At 48.5% G+C, this 15,019-nt stretch overlaps 1 protein-coding gene across 3 annotated transcripts in view; it reads right to left on the reverse strand.

The window, feature by feature from the left end:
* Positions 1-15,019, reverse strand: part of C2CD2 (C2 calcium dependent domain containing 2) — a 60,984-nt gene that overhangs the window by 28,982 nt on the left and 16,983 nt on the right. For all 3 annotated transcript variants that reach the window (XM_059921612.1, XM_059921611.1, XM_059921613.1), the window contains exons 3-4: positions 6,157-6,276; positions 3,239-3,343 (exon numbers count right to left, since the gene is read on the reverse strand). In XM_059921612.1, the coding sequence (XP_059777595.1) occupies positions 3,239-3,343; positions 6,157-6,276 (225 nt within the window). The remainder of the gene's footprint in view (positions 1-3,238; positions 3,344-6,156; positions 6,277-15,019) is intronic.

Consider the following 15,019-nt stretch of genomic DNA (forward strand, 5'->3'; position numbering starts at 1 on the left):
GACCCAGTTAAGCCTGGACTGACCGACAGATACTATGAGGTAAATGTGTGTTGTTTCACGCTGCTGGGTTTGAGGTAATTATTAGTTGCAAGCATAGATAACTGATACATGTTAGAAGTCAGGAGCACGGTTACCCTTTGCGGGGGCTGCAGGTAGTGAGTGGAAGCGGGTAGAGGGGGTTTTCTGGGGAACTGACCCTGCTCTGTTTGTTGAGCTGGGTGCTGGGTTCTCACGAACGGTCAGTGTGTGAAAGCTTCAATGAGCTGCGCGCTTACAATATGTGCACTTTTCTGCATGCCTTATCTCTCATTTTTTAAGCAAGGAGGATCTAGTTTTTAAAATCTCAGTTAAAAGCCTTGTTTAAATATAATAGCTTTTGTTTTGAACTCTTAAAAGCTGGATCTGGCTGGACACTTGCTAAAGGAAAACGGCAAACTCTGCCAGCTCTGCTGGCATCCACGCCATCATTCCGTGGTTTCAGGAGAGCAGCTGCGGTGTGGTGAGCGCCGGGCCATGATTCTGGCTCTGCCATTGACGGCTCCAGGGCCCTCGGTGCCCCTCGCCACTTCTGGTGTAAACGTCCCCACTGTGGGGCTCCAGCCCCCGCTGCGCAGGGGGATGGACACCGGCAGGACTTGATTTCCACCAGGACCACAGACCTACTGAAAAATCTTCCAACTTGCGGGGCTGGAAGTGATTTCAGAAATTGGTCTGTGGTATCCCAAGGACAACCAGCTGGCCAGGCCTTGTTACAGCAAACTTAGGCCAAATCTGCCATTTATTGAAAATCTACTCTCTGCCAGGAACTCTAACCTAATAATAATCGAAATGGCTCACATTTACGTCACTCTTAGGATGTGTCAGGCTCGATGCTACGCATTTACACATATTAACTAGTTGAATCCCCACAACCACCTTGAAAATCATCATCCCCATTTTACAGACGAGGAAACTGAGGCACAGAGAAATTAATTAACATGTGTGGGGTCTCGCAGCTCATAAGTGGCAGAGCTGAGAGTTAAGCCCAGGCACTAAGGCTCCAGGGTCTGCACTGAGAACCGCTCTGCCATCATCTTTCTCTTATTGCAATACGTTCTTGATACACTTATTTTTAAAATGAGGTGAATTCACATAACATAAATGTAACCATTTTAAGGTATGCATTTCAGTGGTGTTTAGTACATACATACACGGTGTTGTAAAACTATCACCTCTATCTAGTTCCAAAATATTTCCATCACCTCCAAAGTAAACCCTTTACTCATTAGCAGTCACTCCCCAATCCTTCCCCGCAACAGCCCCTGACAGCCACTAATCTGCTTTGCATCTTCATGGATTTGTGTATTCTGGGTATTTCATAGGAATGGGATCATATGACATGGTCATTTATGTCTGGCTTCTTTTACTTAGCACAATGTTTTCGAGGTTCATTCATAAGCTAGCACATATTAGTACTCCAATCTTTTTATGACTGAAGAATAGTCCATTGTATGGCTGTGCTGCACTTGGTTTATCTATTTCTATCTTTTTTAACCCGCCCATTTCTCCTCACTTTACAGAGGAGGAAACCAAGGGGGAAAGATGGGTTCTGGGGTGCTCAGGGTCCATCACATTTTAGATCCGCAGAGCAGATGACTTGGGGACCTTCCTTTATAGCTGTCCCCCTGCCCCCATGCCACCTCAACCGCCAGGGGCCCAAGGGGTTACTAAGCCCACAGGACCCAGCTCCAAGGGGCTGGTTTAATCCCACAGGATTACTTCATTGGGAAAGTCATGCTTCTCATTAATACGGGGAGCCCATGGTTGGCAGAGAAATGTACAGGGCCTTGTGGGGAGCAAGGTGTGAAGACTGCATACAGCATGCCACTGAGTGGGTTAAGAATGGGGCAATAAGGTCCATTTTGCAAAAAGAAACCTAGGATGGGTAAACGAAAACGAAAGAGACAAGCGAGCAGAGAGCAGGGGATGGATGGGGTGGAGGGGAGAGGGATGGAGACTGGACTTCTGCACACAATAGTTCATGTAATTTTGACTGTTGAACTATGTTAATATTCTGCACGTTCAAAAAATATGTAAATCAACAAAGATGGGGGACAAAACCTGAAACTGTACTAACAGAAGCAAATGCTTACATCTGCTTACATTAACTCACATCAAGTTGGTAACGTAACCACACAGAGGAAAACACTTAATTTGAGTAGTTTTTGAGCACAGAACTCAGTACCCCCGCGGCGGGATACACTCTGCTATGAAGACCAGCAGAGCAATCTTGAACTCTGGAAGGTCTGATGTCAGAGGTGGCAGGGGAGCAGTTTACAGAACCGTTCTGTGTGTACTGTAGGCCTGAAAAAGCAGTGCCATGTGGGGGAAAGCAGATGCAAACGTGGGCGGGAAGGAGAAAAAGAAAATAAACCAGTGACTAGGGAAAGACTTAACATGTGTACTTTGTACAACTAAACGGTCAGGCAACAATTCCACTTCTGACGTATGCAAGGGAAAAGAATTACAATTCAAACTTCTTAGTCTTAAAAACAAACTGCCTACACCTATATCAAGGCACAAACAGTTATAATATTTATGGACAAATGATTAAATTTTGAACAATCTTTCCAGCAACTGAAAGTGACAGCACCCACGTGACTCAGCAGGCCCCTCCTGCTCCCAAATTCACTTCCTCACACCCCCAAGACCACAGGAAGCGGGGAGATCACCTTCAGACTTGAGATGCAGCTTTGCAAAAGCTGTGGAGAGAAAGGAGGTGGTGGCCTTGGAAGCCAGGCTTTGGACTCAGGCTGAGCTGTAGGCGAGTGGAGCGCCCTCACAGTGAAGGCAAGCGTCTGAGGGTCAGGGGTGATAGAACGGTGAGGAAGACCTAGGTTCCATCACTGCCATGGTTTTCAACCACTGCACACAAGTGCTGCACACAAGTGCTTTAAAAAATCCCCGGTCCAATTAAACCTGCCTGGGGGACGGGGCAGGCTTCAGGATTTTTAAAAGCTGCCAGGTGACTGCAGGTGCAGCCCAGGTGAGAGCTGGCATTAAATCCACGGAAGGCCCTCCCCACCTCCCCTACCCCCCACCCCACCCACCAACGTTGCCCCATCAGTGCCCTGTGCATTCCCCGGGATCACACATCAGACACGCATTAATCAGAGGCTCCGTCTCCCAGAGCAGGTGGTCATAATGTGCCATGTTTGCACATACACGAGGGAGGAATCACAGTAACTCACGGACTGACCTCCCCCGGTGCCTTGGGCTGGATCGTAATGGCCATCTCTGGCGCGCTGATGAAGGACCACTTGATCTGAATGTCTTCTCTCTTCTCCTTCATGTGGAGCTCCAGCTATTAAAGAAAAAAAAAAAAAAAAGATTGGAGAACTGCTCTCTTCACTGGAGCCTCAAAATGTGTCTGTGTGTTCATTTGTTTTCTTAGACCGTTATTTATCGCCTCGTTGGCATACCGTGTGCTTTCAAAATGGAAAGGAGGGTCCCAAATCCCCTGACCTCCCCTTCCCCGTTGTGTAGCCCACCCCGCCCTCCCCGGCGCCTTCCTCTGCCTCAACCTGTCACTTGGAGAGGAACGTCAGGGTCGGGGCTAAAGGCCAGGTGCCATGAAAACCCTGCAGCCTCTTGATGACCAGCCCTCTGCTTTGCAGCTCTCTCCTGAGAGCCTCACCAAGGCATAATGGAGCCGGAGGGACAAAGAGAAGGGAGCCGGACGCCTTGTCCAGCCCCACACGCTGACACAGCCCCCGAGGGTTGTGTACAGAGCCATCAGCATTCTTATCCTCTCTTGCCGGGGCCACTACACAACCTCCACTTGGACTCTGATCTCTCCCGATGCCCCTTCCGGCCCTACCCATCTGTTGTGGCAGAATAACGCCTGCTCCCCCAAAGATGTCCACACCCCAATCCTTAGAACCTGTGGATATATTACCTCCCGTGGCAAAAGGGACTCTACAGGTGTGATTAGGGTAAGGACCTTGGGGTGTGGTGACAACCCTGCATTAGCCCAGTGATCCCTGGGGAAGCATAGGAGCCCTTAAAAATGGAAGAGGAAGATAGACGAGCATGCCAGGGAGATGTGACTGGAAGATAGAGAAAGATGCCAGGAACCCAGGAGTGAGGTCGCCTCTCGAACCTGGGACCTTGCCCTTAGCTGACAGCCAGCAAGGAATCCGACCCTCAGTCCTACAACCATAAGGAGCTGAATCCTGCTGATGACGGGTGAGCAAGGAAACAGATTCTCCCCCGAGAGCTTCCAGAAAGGAAGGCAGCCCACCAACACCAGGATTTTAGCCTGTGTTGGACATCAGACCCCCAGAATGGTGACATGATAAATGTGTGTTGTTTTCAGCTAAGATTATGGTGATTTGTTTCAGCAGCTAGAGCAAACTAATACGCCATCCTTCCTTCTTCAGCTGGAGACCCATTCTAAAGCCAACATCTTGACCCTTCCCACCTCCACGCCTCCGCCCCACCACCCAGGGAAAGGGAAGGAGAGAATGGCTTTAGACTTGTTTTCTCAGTACTCAGTACTCTCCCTCATGCTAGCAACTAGCATGAGGTAAGAGAAATGATGCTTCCCTTGCCCTATAATTCTGGGTGACTCTCGCAAAAGTGCACTTTAATTTCATTGCCACAGTCCCCGAGTCGCTCCCACCAGGTCGGGGAGAGGGCTTAGCTGCTCGTCTCTATGCATCTTTTATCTGAAGAACAGCAGAGGGGGGGAATGCTTCCTGCCATGAGCATTAATAACTCACCAACCTCTAGCAGCTGCCTCTGCTCTGAGAGGTAATCCACAGGCTGCTTTTAAACTATGGTAAGAGATCAAAGATACAATTGTGTTACCTGTATCTGAGCTGCTGAAAATGGCACATAAACAGCATCTCAGAAACTACGTTTCCTCGGTGAATGTCTGTGGTCCTTGCTGGACTCACCCCATCCTGAAACGTGTGTCATGTTGGGTACGTGTGTCCCAGACTTTAAAATAATCTTCTAATCACATTGTCCAAAAAACTAGTCGGGGAGTAGGAGGGCTTTAACATCTGACAAGTCCGCGAGGTCAACTTAACCTCTTCGACTCTCGGAAAGGGAATGTTACCAGGGTAGGGGTGGGGAGGCTGGGTTTCAGAGAAAAGCCATTTAGGGAGCCAGAAATTTTTGTTTGCTCTGGTTGTTTAAAACCATGTCTTTTAAGCAAAGCAAATGGAATATAATCTTCCCTTGTGGTTGAGAACCCTGAATGATTTGCGCTCGTTCCCCAAATTAGCAGTCAAGCACAAGGACAGAGGAGAGGGAACAACTTGAATCAGCAGTGACCCCTGAAACAGACCCAGAAATTCACAGTCTTTACACACCGGCTAAACAAGAGCTTCAGTGAACTTCTGCTTCTGTGTGTGTGACATGCTATCTGATGGTTTAGGCATCCAGAAGTTTCACTAACAAGTCTATTATAATTATTACATATGTCTCTATTTATAATTGCTTTATGTATAATTATTAATGTTATATATACAATATATAAAGATATCAATCATAAAAGTTATAATTATGTAAGTCTAGTATAATTATTATAATAATGTCTATTATCCAAAAAATAATGGTAGTACTCATCCTTTAACATATAAAAATAATAAGGGGTCTTTTAAAGCTGACTTTTTCAAACACTAAAAGGAGGAATGCCAAGTCCAGCCCCTAAGCTGTTTTCCAAGCTGCAGGAGACTTCTGAGGTCTAGTACTTGATCCTGAAATAGAACCACTTTCCTCCTCTCAGATGCCATTTACCTTAATCTAGCAGTCGACAACACCCTTGATATGCTTCAGTGCCTTGAAAAATACCGTATCTCCCGTATTTGATGGATGGGAAACTCTGAATTCGTTATATATACGTGTACATATGTGTGTGTGTATATATATGTGTCTGTGTATATACCTATGTGTGTACATATGTGTGTGTGTGTATACATACACCTATTTCACACACACTTTATTTCCTACAGAGACAATATAATATGGAAGGTGACAGTCCGAAACTTATGGAATGAACGGTAATTAACGCAAACAGGAGCATCCATGTCTGTGATCGCACCCCTCTCACCCTGCAGGTTTATGAGAACTGTTTTCCTAGGACTCGCTCAGTCTCCCCAACTTTACCTGTAGATGAAGCGGGGAGAGCCGCACACTGTAGAGCGGCCGCCCCGTGTCCTCGGACGAGGGTAGCCCCACGCTGACCAGGAACTGGATGGTCTCAGCCACCACATGACAAAACACCACCTAGAGAAGAGGCCATAAAACCACGGAACTTTACGCAAGAGAGAGGAGAGCTTGCACCTTACCCATCTTCGTTTCGCTGAACAAAATAATCTGGACTCTATAAATGAGCAAGGACAAGAATTCAGAGTTTCAAATATGGAGGAATATCCAGACTCACACCTTTTCTATTATGCAGCAATTTGAAAACTAGAAGCAAAATTTCAGATCTTTTCTTCCTGATGGACTCCTGGGAGCTCACTCTGGCTTGCCCAAATCTAGTTAGGATCTTTCCACTCATAAAGATTTTTTTCTTTAAACATGGCTTTGTTCTATTTCTCCATGCAGCTGATTTTAAACTGCCCAGACAGTTCCACATTCACATGGAGTGAACGCCATTAGCCACCGTCTCTCACTAAAAATGGGCCTTAAAAAGAGAATTTCTTGTGGATGTTACAAGGAAAAAATAAAAAACGTACCCAGAACACAAGAAATTGTTTCTATTTAAATACATTTTAACCTATTGTGGTTTTCAAAGAGGCAGGGATAATTCAAAGAACGAATGAAATATTAAACAGTTACAAAATGATATAGCCTTAACAAAAATAGAATTATAAAATGAGCTCATTTAAAGACCTACGAGACAAAATAATTACATCAGGAATAGACCTGACCATATTCCTGACATAAATCGCAAAGCATTTTAGAGGGATGAGTGTGAGAGCTGTTGCCTCACAGAGGAGTATCGAGTTTCTGCCACAGAATCCCCCTGCTGGAGCAGACCTTCCAGAACGAGGGGTCGGCCACCCTCCTGGCAAGATGCCAAGCAAGCCCAGTGTGGGATGACCACAAGGCCAGGTGCCAGCTGTGCAAAGGCAGGGAGGAAGGGCAGTGGGAGAGGATGGAGGGGGTCCAGCAGGTGGCCAGTGCGTCTGGCCAAAGCCGGGTCGGCAGAGGCTGAGAGTACGGCGGGATGGATCCCACATTCCCAAGGGAACTGCTGACCCCACATTGGATGGTGTCACTTGGGAAGAAAGGAAAAATGCTTTTAATTCTCTGGTGGATTTAGAACCTAAAATACCAAGTAGAAAGACTGTCAAAACAGTTACTTTGTCGGGGTAACTGCTATGTCACAAAGTTCAGACTAAAAACATGTCGTTCCCCCCCCCCCCCCCCCCCCGCTGATCCCTGGCTAACCCTCTCCCCGACCCTCTCCACTCGGGGCCTACCTGCCCCTCCAACAAAAACCTGACCTGTACTATACCAGGCCCCCCAGCAAGGGGCCCATCTCCAGCGTCCGCTATAAATGCTCTGGACAGTGCAGGGCTAGAAAAAGAAAATCTCGCCTTTACCAAATACTGGCAGAGAATTGCACAACCCTTATTTTCATGCGTTCTTGTGAAGTCCCTCTCAGAGGACTGATCTACGTGGATTAGTGCTATATCTTCATCATGTTATTGCATCTCCAGAGTTCATCAAAGGGTGGAACAAAAAAAATGTTTGTATAAGAAATGTCATCTATTCATTTTAAAAATAAATGCTCTATAAACAATCCTTTGAGAAGGAACTTGTTTTTGTTTTTGGCCGAGCCACGTGGCATGCGGGATCTTAGTTCCCCGACCAGAGATAGAACCTGGGCCCCCTGCACTGGGAGCGTGGAGTCTTAACCACTGGACCACCAGGGAAGTCCCAGAAGGAATGTATTTTGATGCCTGATGAGTTATACACACAAGTGACATGACACGGAGAAAATTCTCTGTTCTTTGTCTCAATAGCGGAGGCTGTTTTACTGCTTAAAATTAAAAACCAGACGGTGACTGGTTGACTTCTTCTTTGGAAACGTCTATACTGAGCTAATTAGAATGTTACCGAGAAAACTGACAGCTTCATTAGCGCCCTGACTCAAGAAAGAGTTTGGTTTCCGTTTGTACCCAGTTCTACAAAAAGCTACCGCACTGCTCCATTCCTGATACACAGACAGCCCAAGCACCTGGTTAGAAGCAAATAAACAAATAATCCAACAAAGACTGTAAAAGACTTTAAAACTTCTAGAATGCAAGCCTCCAAAGGTCACAATTACCATTCAAGTCACATCAGGAAAGTAAGTGCAATCACTAAAAATGGGACATCTAAAGGTCTGAATGCCCTTTCATAGAGACCCCCCCCAGAGGGTCTTCCCTGGCCCTATGGCTTTCTGACCCTCTAAATAACACCTGTCATATAGACCAACCATTTCTTGGCCATTCTTTAGTATATTCAGCTGGAAAAACTAATTAAATCAACAATCTGATCAGTTTTGATACGGCCAAACGAAATGCCACCACTGTCCCTGTGGGTCCAGCTGGAGGGATGACCATTAGGCCAAATCCATGTCCAGGGCCAGGTTCTGCCCCCGCCTCTCTGAGAGGAATAATGTCCCATTTGCCAAATGGATGAGAACAAAATGGAAAGGACGCTTTGAAAATAAGTAATCTTCTTTTAGTGCATTAAGGTGTTATCCACAACGGGGATTAAATTCTCTCAACCCAGGCAAATAGCGGCAAGGCTGTCCGCATCCCCAAGGGGTCCCCTCTTGGAACAGCAGAAGGCAGAATCACCTGATGCAAGGTTAAGCAGACCCTTCCAGCTAGTGCCAGAGCGTCCAGGGTTGACTTCTACCTAAATATGGACGAGCGGGTAGAGACCCTGATCTTGACCCTAGAGTCTCCCCGCCCCAAACACAATCGTGTTCATGAGGCTCCCTTCTGAAGTTTACAAGTCAGCTCCTTGGAGCATCCCAATTATACAGGGCTGTTTAAATATGGCTGTCAAACCTTTAATGTGTGGGCCTCCCCCCCCGAAGCAGTCTGATATCGGTACTGGATTTTTAAAGTTAAACTGAAGCGATGTCTGGCTTCTGTGGCAGAGGCCCTGGAGCAGGATTCCACAAAGCCAAGATCTGGACGCACAGAAGCGAGCTCCCTTCAAAGTAGCCAGCCACAAATCCACCTGCTTTATTCTTGAGATTTTGTTTCCCAAAGCAAGCAAAGAAATCCTCGATTACACAAACCATTTCAAAAATCACGCAACAGAAGGCTGAACCGTGTATTCAGATAAATCCCCTTCCTCTCTACATAGGAGAGCCTTTCATGGGGGGTGGGCGGGCTCCACATGGGGAGGGTTTCGAAGGTGCAAGTCTTTAGCCCAAGGAGCAGCTGCGCTGACAGGTGAAGGGTCAGGGTCCCTGGTCCACCCCCAAGGGTCAAGAGGGGAGGCAGCTGAGGGAAGCATCTTCAGGATGTGAAAGTGGGCACATTTCGTTATAACTGCAGGGAGGCCATCAGTCAAGGTTTTTTTTTTCTCTCTAGCCTCCAGACCTTAAACTCAGTCACACACCTATGCAAATAGGTCTTATCTTCAAACTATATTCCTTTGTTTAGACAGGGGCCCGAAGAATTCCAGGCCTAGGTAGTCCCAGGTTTTGCTACTGCTTGCCAACAAGAAAGTCCTCAGAATCTGTCAATCTCACCACACTTTTCCACTTTCCTTTTCAATTAAGCCTCTTGTATGATTGCCTTAGCTCCTCCTTCTCTGAGAACACTCTAGAGAACTGGAAATAATGTAATTACTTTTGTCTACAAAAGAATTAGGAATACAGCTGAGAAAAAGGACCTAAAAGGTTTATGTCACCCAATATATTTCACTTCGATCACGCCATATGACATCGTGCGGGAAAGAACTCCAAAATAAAAATGGAAGTAAAGACCCTTCACTAGTCCTTCAGAGTTCCCAGTCAGATTTCTTCCCCAACTCTGCAACCCAGTCTTGGCCCTGTAAGTATTCTTTAAGATGGCACGAGCCTGATAGAAAATATTACTTCTACTCTGGAACAGACTCAATTTAAAAAGTAAACTCCGTCAGAGCTGACTATTCTCAGAACATCTATAAAGTTAACCCTACTTGCCCGCTTGTTCACAATACCTGGCTGAAGGTGTATTTCTATAAGGACTCTCCCAGTGAACAGAGGTGAAAAATGCTGGAAACAAGATGGCAGCCAACCCCAAGGAATGCTGGGTAGATGCTCTATTTCATCCCCTCGAGGGGTGTGCCTTGGACCACACGGGCTCTGATACCCCACCCCCAACTACACTCTCCATCCCTTCTCTTGTTGGGATACTTTAAAAAGAACAACGAGGCTTTTCAGTAATAGTACACGACCAGAAGGTATTGTTACGACACCATGTGGTTTAACGTGAGCGTTCCTTGGCTTAAAACTCCAAGAATGTGCTGTTCTCCTCCATGGACTCTATGCATTAAAAGACATATACAGGACACTTCCTTTAAAATGAAGGCACTTGGTCACACCTCCACCCAATGCCGCTGCTCTGTGTGTTCCAACTCACAAACAAAACCCCAGCTTACCCGAGGGTCCTTTTACCTGGTCTTCACCAGGCGAAGTACCTGAGGGCTGACTCAGCCCAGAATTCCACATGCCTCTATCCAAACAAACAGGTGGCCCTCCCGGAGACACTGCTCCCATTCACACCTCAAAGGGCAGGGCCTCCAATGAGGAATTTCGCACCTGCCCTTGGAAAGACCTGGCGTCAAAACAATTTCACAACCTGTTAGTATTTTAGCATAAATACCAGGCTAATGGGGTACCTGGAATTTCAAGTCATGCAAAGCCAAAAAAAGAGTCAACCAAATTTCCTATTTGCAACTACGACTTTGCGTGCTCTACCCTTGCAAAGTAAGGGGTCCACCAAGGTCTGGAAAGAGCACAGCAGTGCCCAGAAGCTCCCAGAGTATATTGTAGTATATGAATGCATAACAGCCTTAGACAGAAAAAACCCATGTGCTCACAATATACAATCCATCCCAGTGACGGCTGTGGGGTTCCCCAACATACACTGTGGAATAAGATTCCGGGGGGAATTCCATGCAGTTTCCCGAGGTCTGTTTGTTGCTATGGTTTTACAGAAGCAAGGGTTGGTTAGTGCCTTTCAGTTCCTTTTTTCCCATTTTCACCGTCTCTTTCCTGGGGGGGGGGGGGGGTGGGAGCTTAAGTGAAATGATAATAATAAAAACGTAAATAATAATAGTAACAGTGCTGTTTATGGTGTATTGCGGTTGGAGCTCGTTTCTGGAGGCCGACTCGGGTTCAGTTCCAGCCTCTGTTATTCAGCAGCTCTTAGTAGTTCCCTTGCCCGAGTGCCCCAGCCTCTCTTGGCCTCAGTTTCCTCCTCCGTACAATGGGCACAATGCTTCCTTGGGCAGAGAAGAGCTGTGGGCACTAATGAGAACAGACACGGCCCTTATTGCCCGACGGCATCAGAGCTACCACATGGCAGGGGCCCTGCAGGTGCTGCACAGGCCGGGGCCGGGGAAGGATTCATCCTTTACAGACACAAAGCCCGTGGCTCAGAGAGGGCCTCACACCGAGAAGGCCAGCGTCACTGCAGTCCCCCAGCAGCAAGTGACCCTTGCTTTGCCTGGCAAGCCTTCCACATATACATCCTGTTCAAAGGGACACTCACTATGCTTGCTAAGTAAATGTGTGGCCTTTGCAGCGCGTGCCTATCCCAGCACAACACTCCTAACCCTGATTCACGTTTGGAGAGCTCCCAGGCTGCCCTTGTAGACCTCACGCCTTCACAAAGCTTCCGAACCCACGCATTTGCCCTGGAGGGGTTAAGTCTGCACCCCAAGAAGGAAGAGCTAAACTAAGTTTGCTCCTTCTGGGTCAAACATTCTGGAGCAAACCTCTCCTAGGACATGAGGAAAGAGAACACAGCTGAAACTCGCTGCTCTTGTGTAAGAGCGCAATTACAGTCTGGGAGAGAGAAATGTACTGGGGGCGTGTTGAGACTGGAAGGGAGGACACAGAGAGTCCTGGAGAGAAGTTGAAGGGCAATGCTCTCCTCCACAAGAAGTGCCCCACTCGGTACCGAGCCCTCACTGGGCCTGCCACCCGGCTAAGCTGAGCGTGTGTCTGCAGACCATGAGCCCTGGAGACCCAGGGGTGCTTCCAGTCTCCACCTGGAAAGATGCCCGTCCACACGAGCACAGGCGTCCTGCCCTGCACGGGGAGAACTCCTTTAGAAAAATGCCCCTGCCCCAGCACAGCTTGCCTCTTGGAATAAATGTCTGGTCTTTGTCCTCAGTTCCTGGCACACAGCTCCTAAAAGCCTTGGAATCTCCGGAGTGATAAGAATGTCTTTTGTATGCTAAGGAGATGACTGGTGGTTTCGGGGGCCCCTAGATAACATCAGGATGGGGACTGGGGCCCAGAAAGACCAAGGCGTGGTTAGAGGGTAGCAGCTTTGCCACCTGGACTTCAGGGGAGGGGATGGGAACTAGAGAGGGAACACTCACCCATGCCTGTGATTTAATCAGCCATGCCTCTGTAATGGAACCTCCAGAAAACCCCTAAACAATGGGGTTCGGAGAGCTTCTGGTCCTGGGAGGGCGGTACATGTGGAGAGCGTGGAAGCTCCGCACCCCTTCTCCCTTCCCTGTCCCAGGCATCTGCCATTTGGCCGTTCCTGAGCTGTGTCCTTTATTAGACACTGATAATAGTAAGTAAAGTGCTTTCCCGAGTTCTGTGAGCTGTCCTAGCAAATGCTCAAGCATTTGGAAGGGGTTGTGGGACCTGCCGCTTTATAGCCAGTTGGTGGGTACAGGTGGCCCAGACTTGGGGTTGGCGTCTGAAGTGAGGGGCAGTCTTGGGCTGAGCCCTTAACCTGCAGGGTCTGTGCTGTGTGAGTAGTCAGTGCCAGAATCGAGTTGAATTGTAGGACACCCTGTTGGTGTCCAGAGAACTGGAGGACTGCTTGTTGGGTGCAAGAAAAATCGCACACATTTGGTGTCAGAAGAGTCGTGAGTAAACTGCTCAGAAGCCCCCAATTCAGCCACGGCTGCCGGGTGTGGAGTGTGCATCTACCACGGGTCCTGCAAGGTGACTCAGATGTTCTAAGCTATGCAAGACCCCACTCTCTGTGCAGCATGGGGGGCGGGGGGCTTGCTGATGAGCCAGGTACTTGCAAAGGTAGTTGCTCTGCCACATGGGGGTCTTCGGGGGCTGCAGGAGAAAGTCCGAGCACATGGCAACTGGTAGGCAGGGGAGACCCGGTTCTGTTCTGCGAGGGTCATGCCGGGAGACTCAAGACCAAACCCAAGCTGGGAAGATGCTCACGAAGGGAGACCAGAACCCCATTCTCATCTACTTGATCGAAGACATGACTAGACACCAGACCCCAGAGTCACCCCTTTCGTTACCTCAAATGTCATCCACATGCCCCCTGTCAGGACTGAGTGAGAGGGATGAGAAACACAGACCCTGACACTCTGGAGGGAGCGTGGAAAGGGGAGGGGGATGTCATTGAATCTCCCGTCTGCATTCCTTGGACACCTTCTGAGTCCTCAGGCTCTGCTACGGTTCTTCCCTTCTCAAGAATTACACAGAGCAGAGAGAACACATGACGTTGCTGGCACAGGATTCAACCTAAGTTTGGAACCCATGGGGGTTGTTTAGATCCTAAAAGGAGGAAGACACCGTCATCAGCGTCCTGCCCGACAGGGAGCCCTAGAGCACGAGCTCCTGGGACAACGCCTGTCCTTCGTTTAACGCAGGGGTCCCCGACCCCGGGGCCGGTCTGTGGCCTAACAGGAACCCATAGCAGGAGGTGAGCGGCGGGCGGGCGAGCGAAGCTTCATCTGCCGCCCCCCCAGCGCTCACATTACTGCCTGAACCCTCTCCCCTCCACTGCTTCCCACCCCCCATCCGTGGAAAAGTTGTCTTCCGCAAAATCGGTCCCTGGTCAAGAAAACACAGGAGTCAAGAACTACGAAGAAACCTGGAAAAGAAAACAAGATCGTGTGCACTTTCCCAGTAGTTTACTGGGTAAAAAGCTTCCTAGAAGATAGTGTGGACAGCCGTCCATGGTCCTATCCGGGGGGAGCAGAGGAAGGAAGGCTGAGAGCAGAGAAGAAGAGGGCAGACCTAAAAAAAAAGCTTATGCACGTCTATATATTGTTTTTAACTTTTTGACGGGTATGCACAATTTCTGTAATGGTATTAAAACAAACACAGTTTAACTGTCCACTTTCCAAAGGATGCTTTTCTGGCAATATATATCAAGACCTTTAAAAATGGTCTATTGCCATTTCCAATCTCTGCTCCCTCCCGGCACCTCCAGGCCAGCCCCTGAGATCTGTCCCTCTCTGAACGCTGACAGTGTCAGAAATCAGCAAACAGAAACTGTCCACCACAAAGGGACCTGGGCTCTATTTGTAATAATAGGGCACTCACTGCACAGGGGCACTGCCCAAGCAGGGGCCTTGGGTAGGTGAGGCCAGCAGCGATCTGTCCCTCAGTCCCCCAGCCTTTGAAACTTAGGCACTGGAGCATCTGCCCGCAAGGCCCCTTCCAGCTCTTATGGGCTGTGCCGCTGTCAGCATCCTGCCTTGTGGCCACCAGTTTCCTCCCAATATCTTTCAGAGACTTCTCCATGCTTGTTGCAGGGGTTATGGAGCTCTGTGACCCCCGTATCGGCCAAGGGTGGGGAAAGAGAGCTTCCCTGCGCTGCCCGGGCAGAGGAAGCTGGGCCAGCCCCCGGGCGACCAATTCTGGAATCCGTGGTGGAGCTGAAGCGTGGGCAGAGGAAGCTGGGCCAGCCCCCGGGCGACCAATTCTGGAATCCGTGGTGGAGCTGAAGCGTTCGTACCTACAAGCTAGGAACGCCACGCCTGCCCTGGAGATACTCCCGTTCTTATGCCTGAGGACTCA

The sequence above is a fragment of the Balaenoptera ricei genome, chromosome 4, assembly GCF_028023285.1.
Source record: "Balaenoptera ricei isolate mBalRic1 chromosome 4, mBalRic1.hap2, whole genome shotgun sequence".
Lineage (NCBI taxonomy): Eukaryota > Metazoa > Chordata > Mammalia > Artiodactyla > Balaenopteridae > Balaenoptera > Balaenoptera ricei.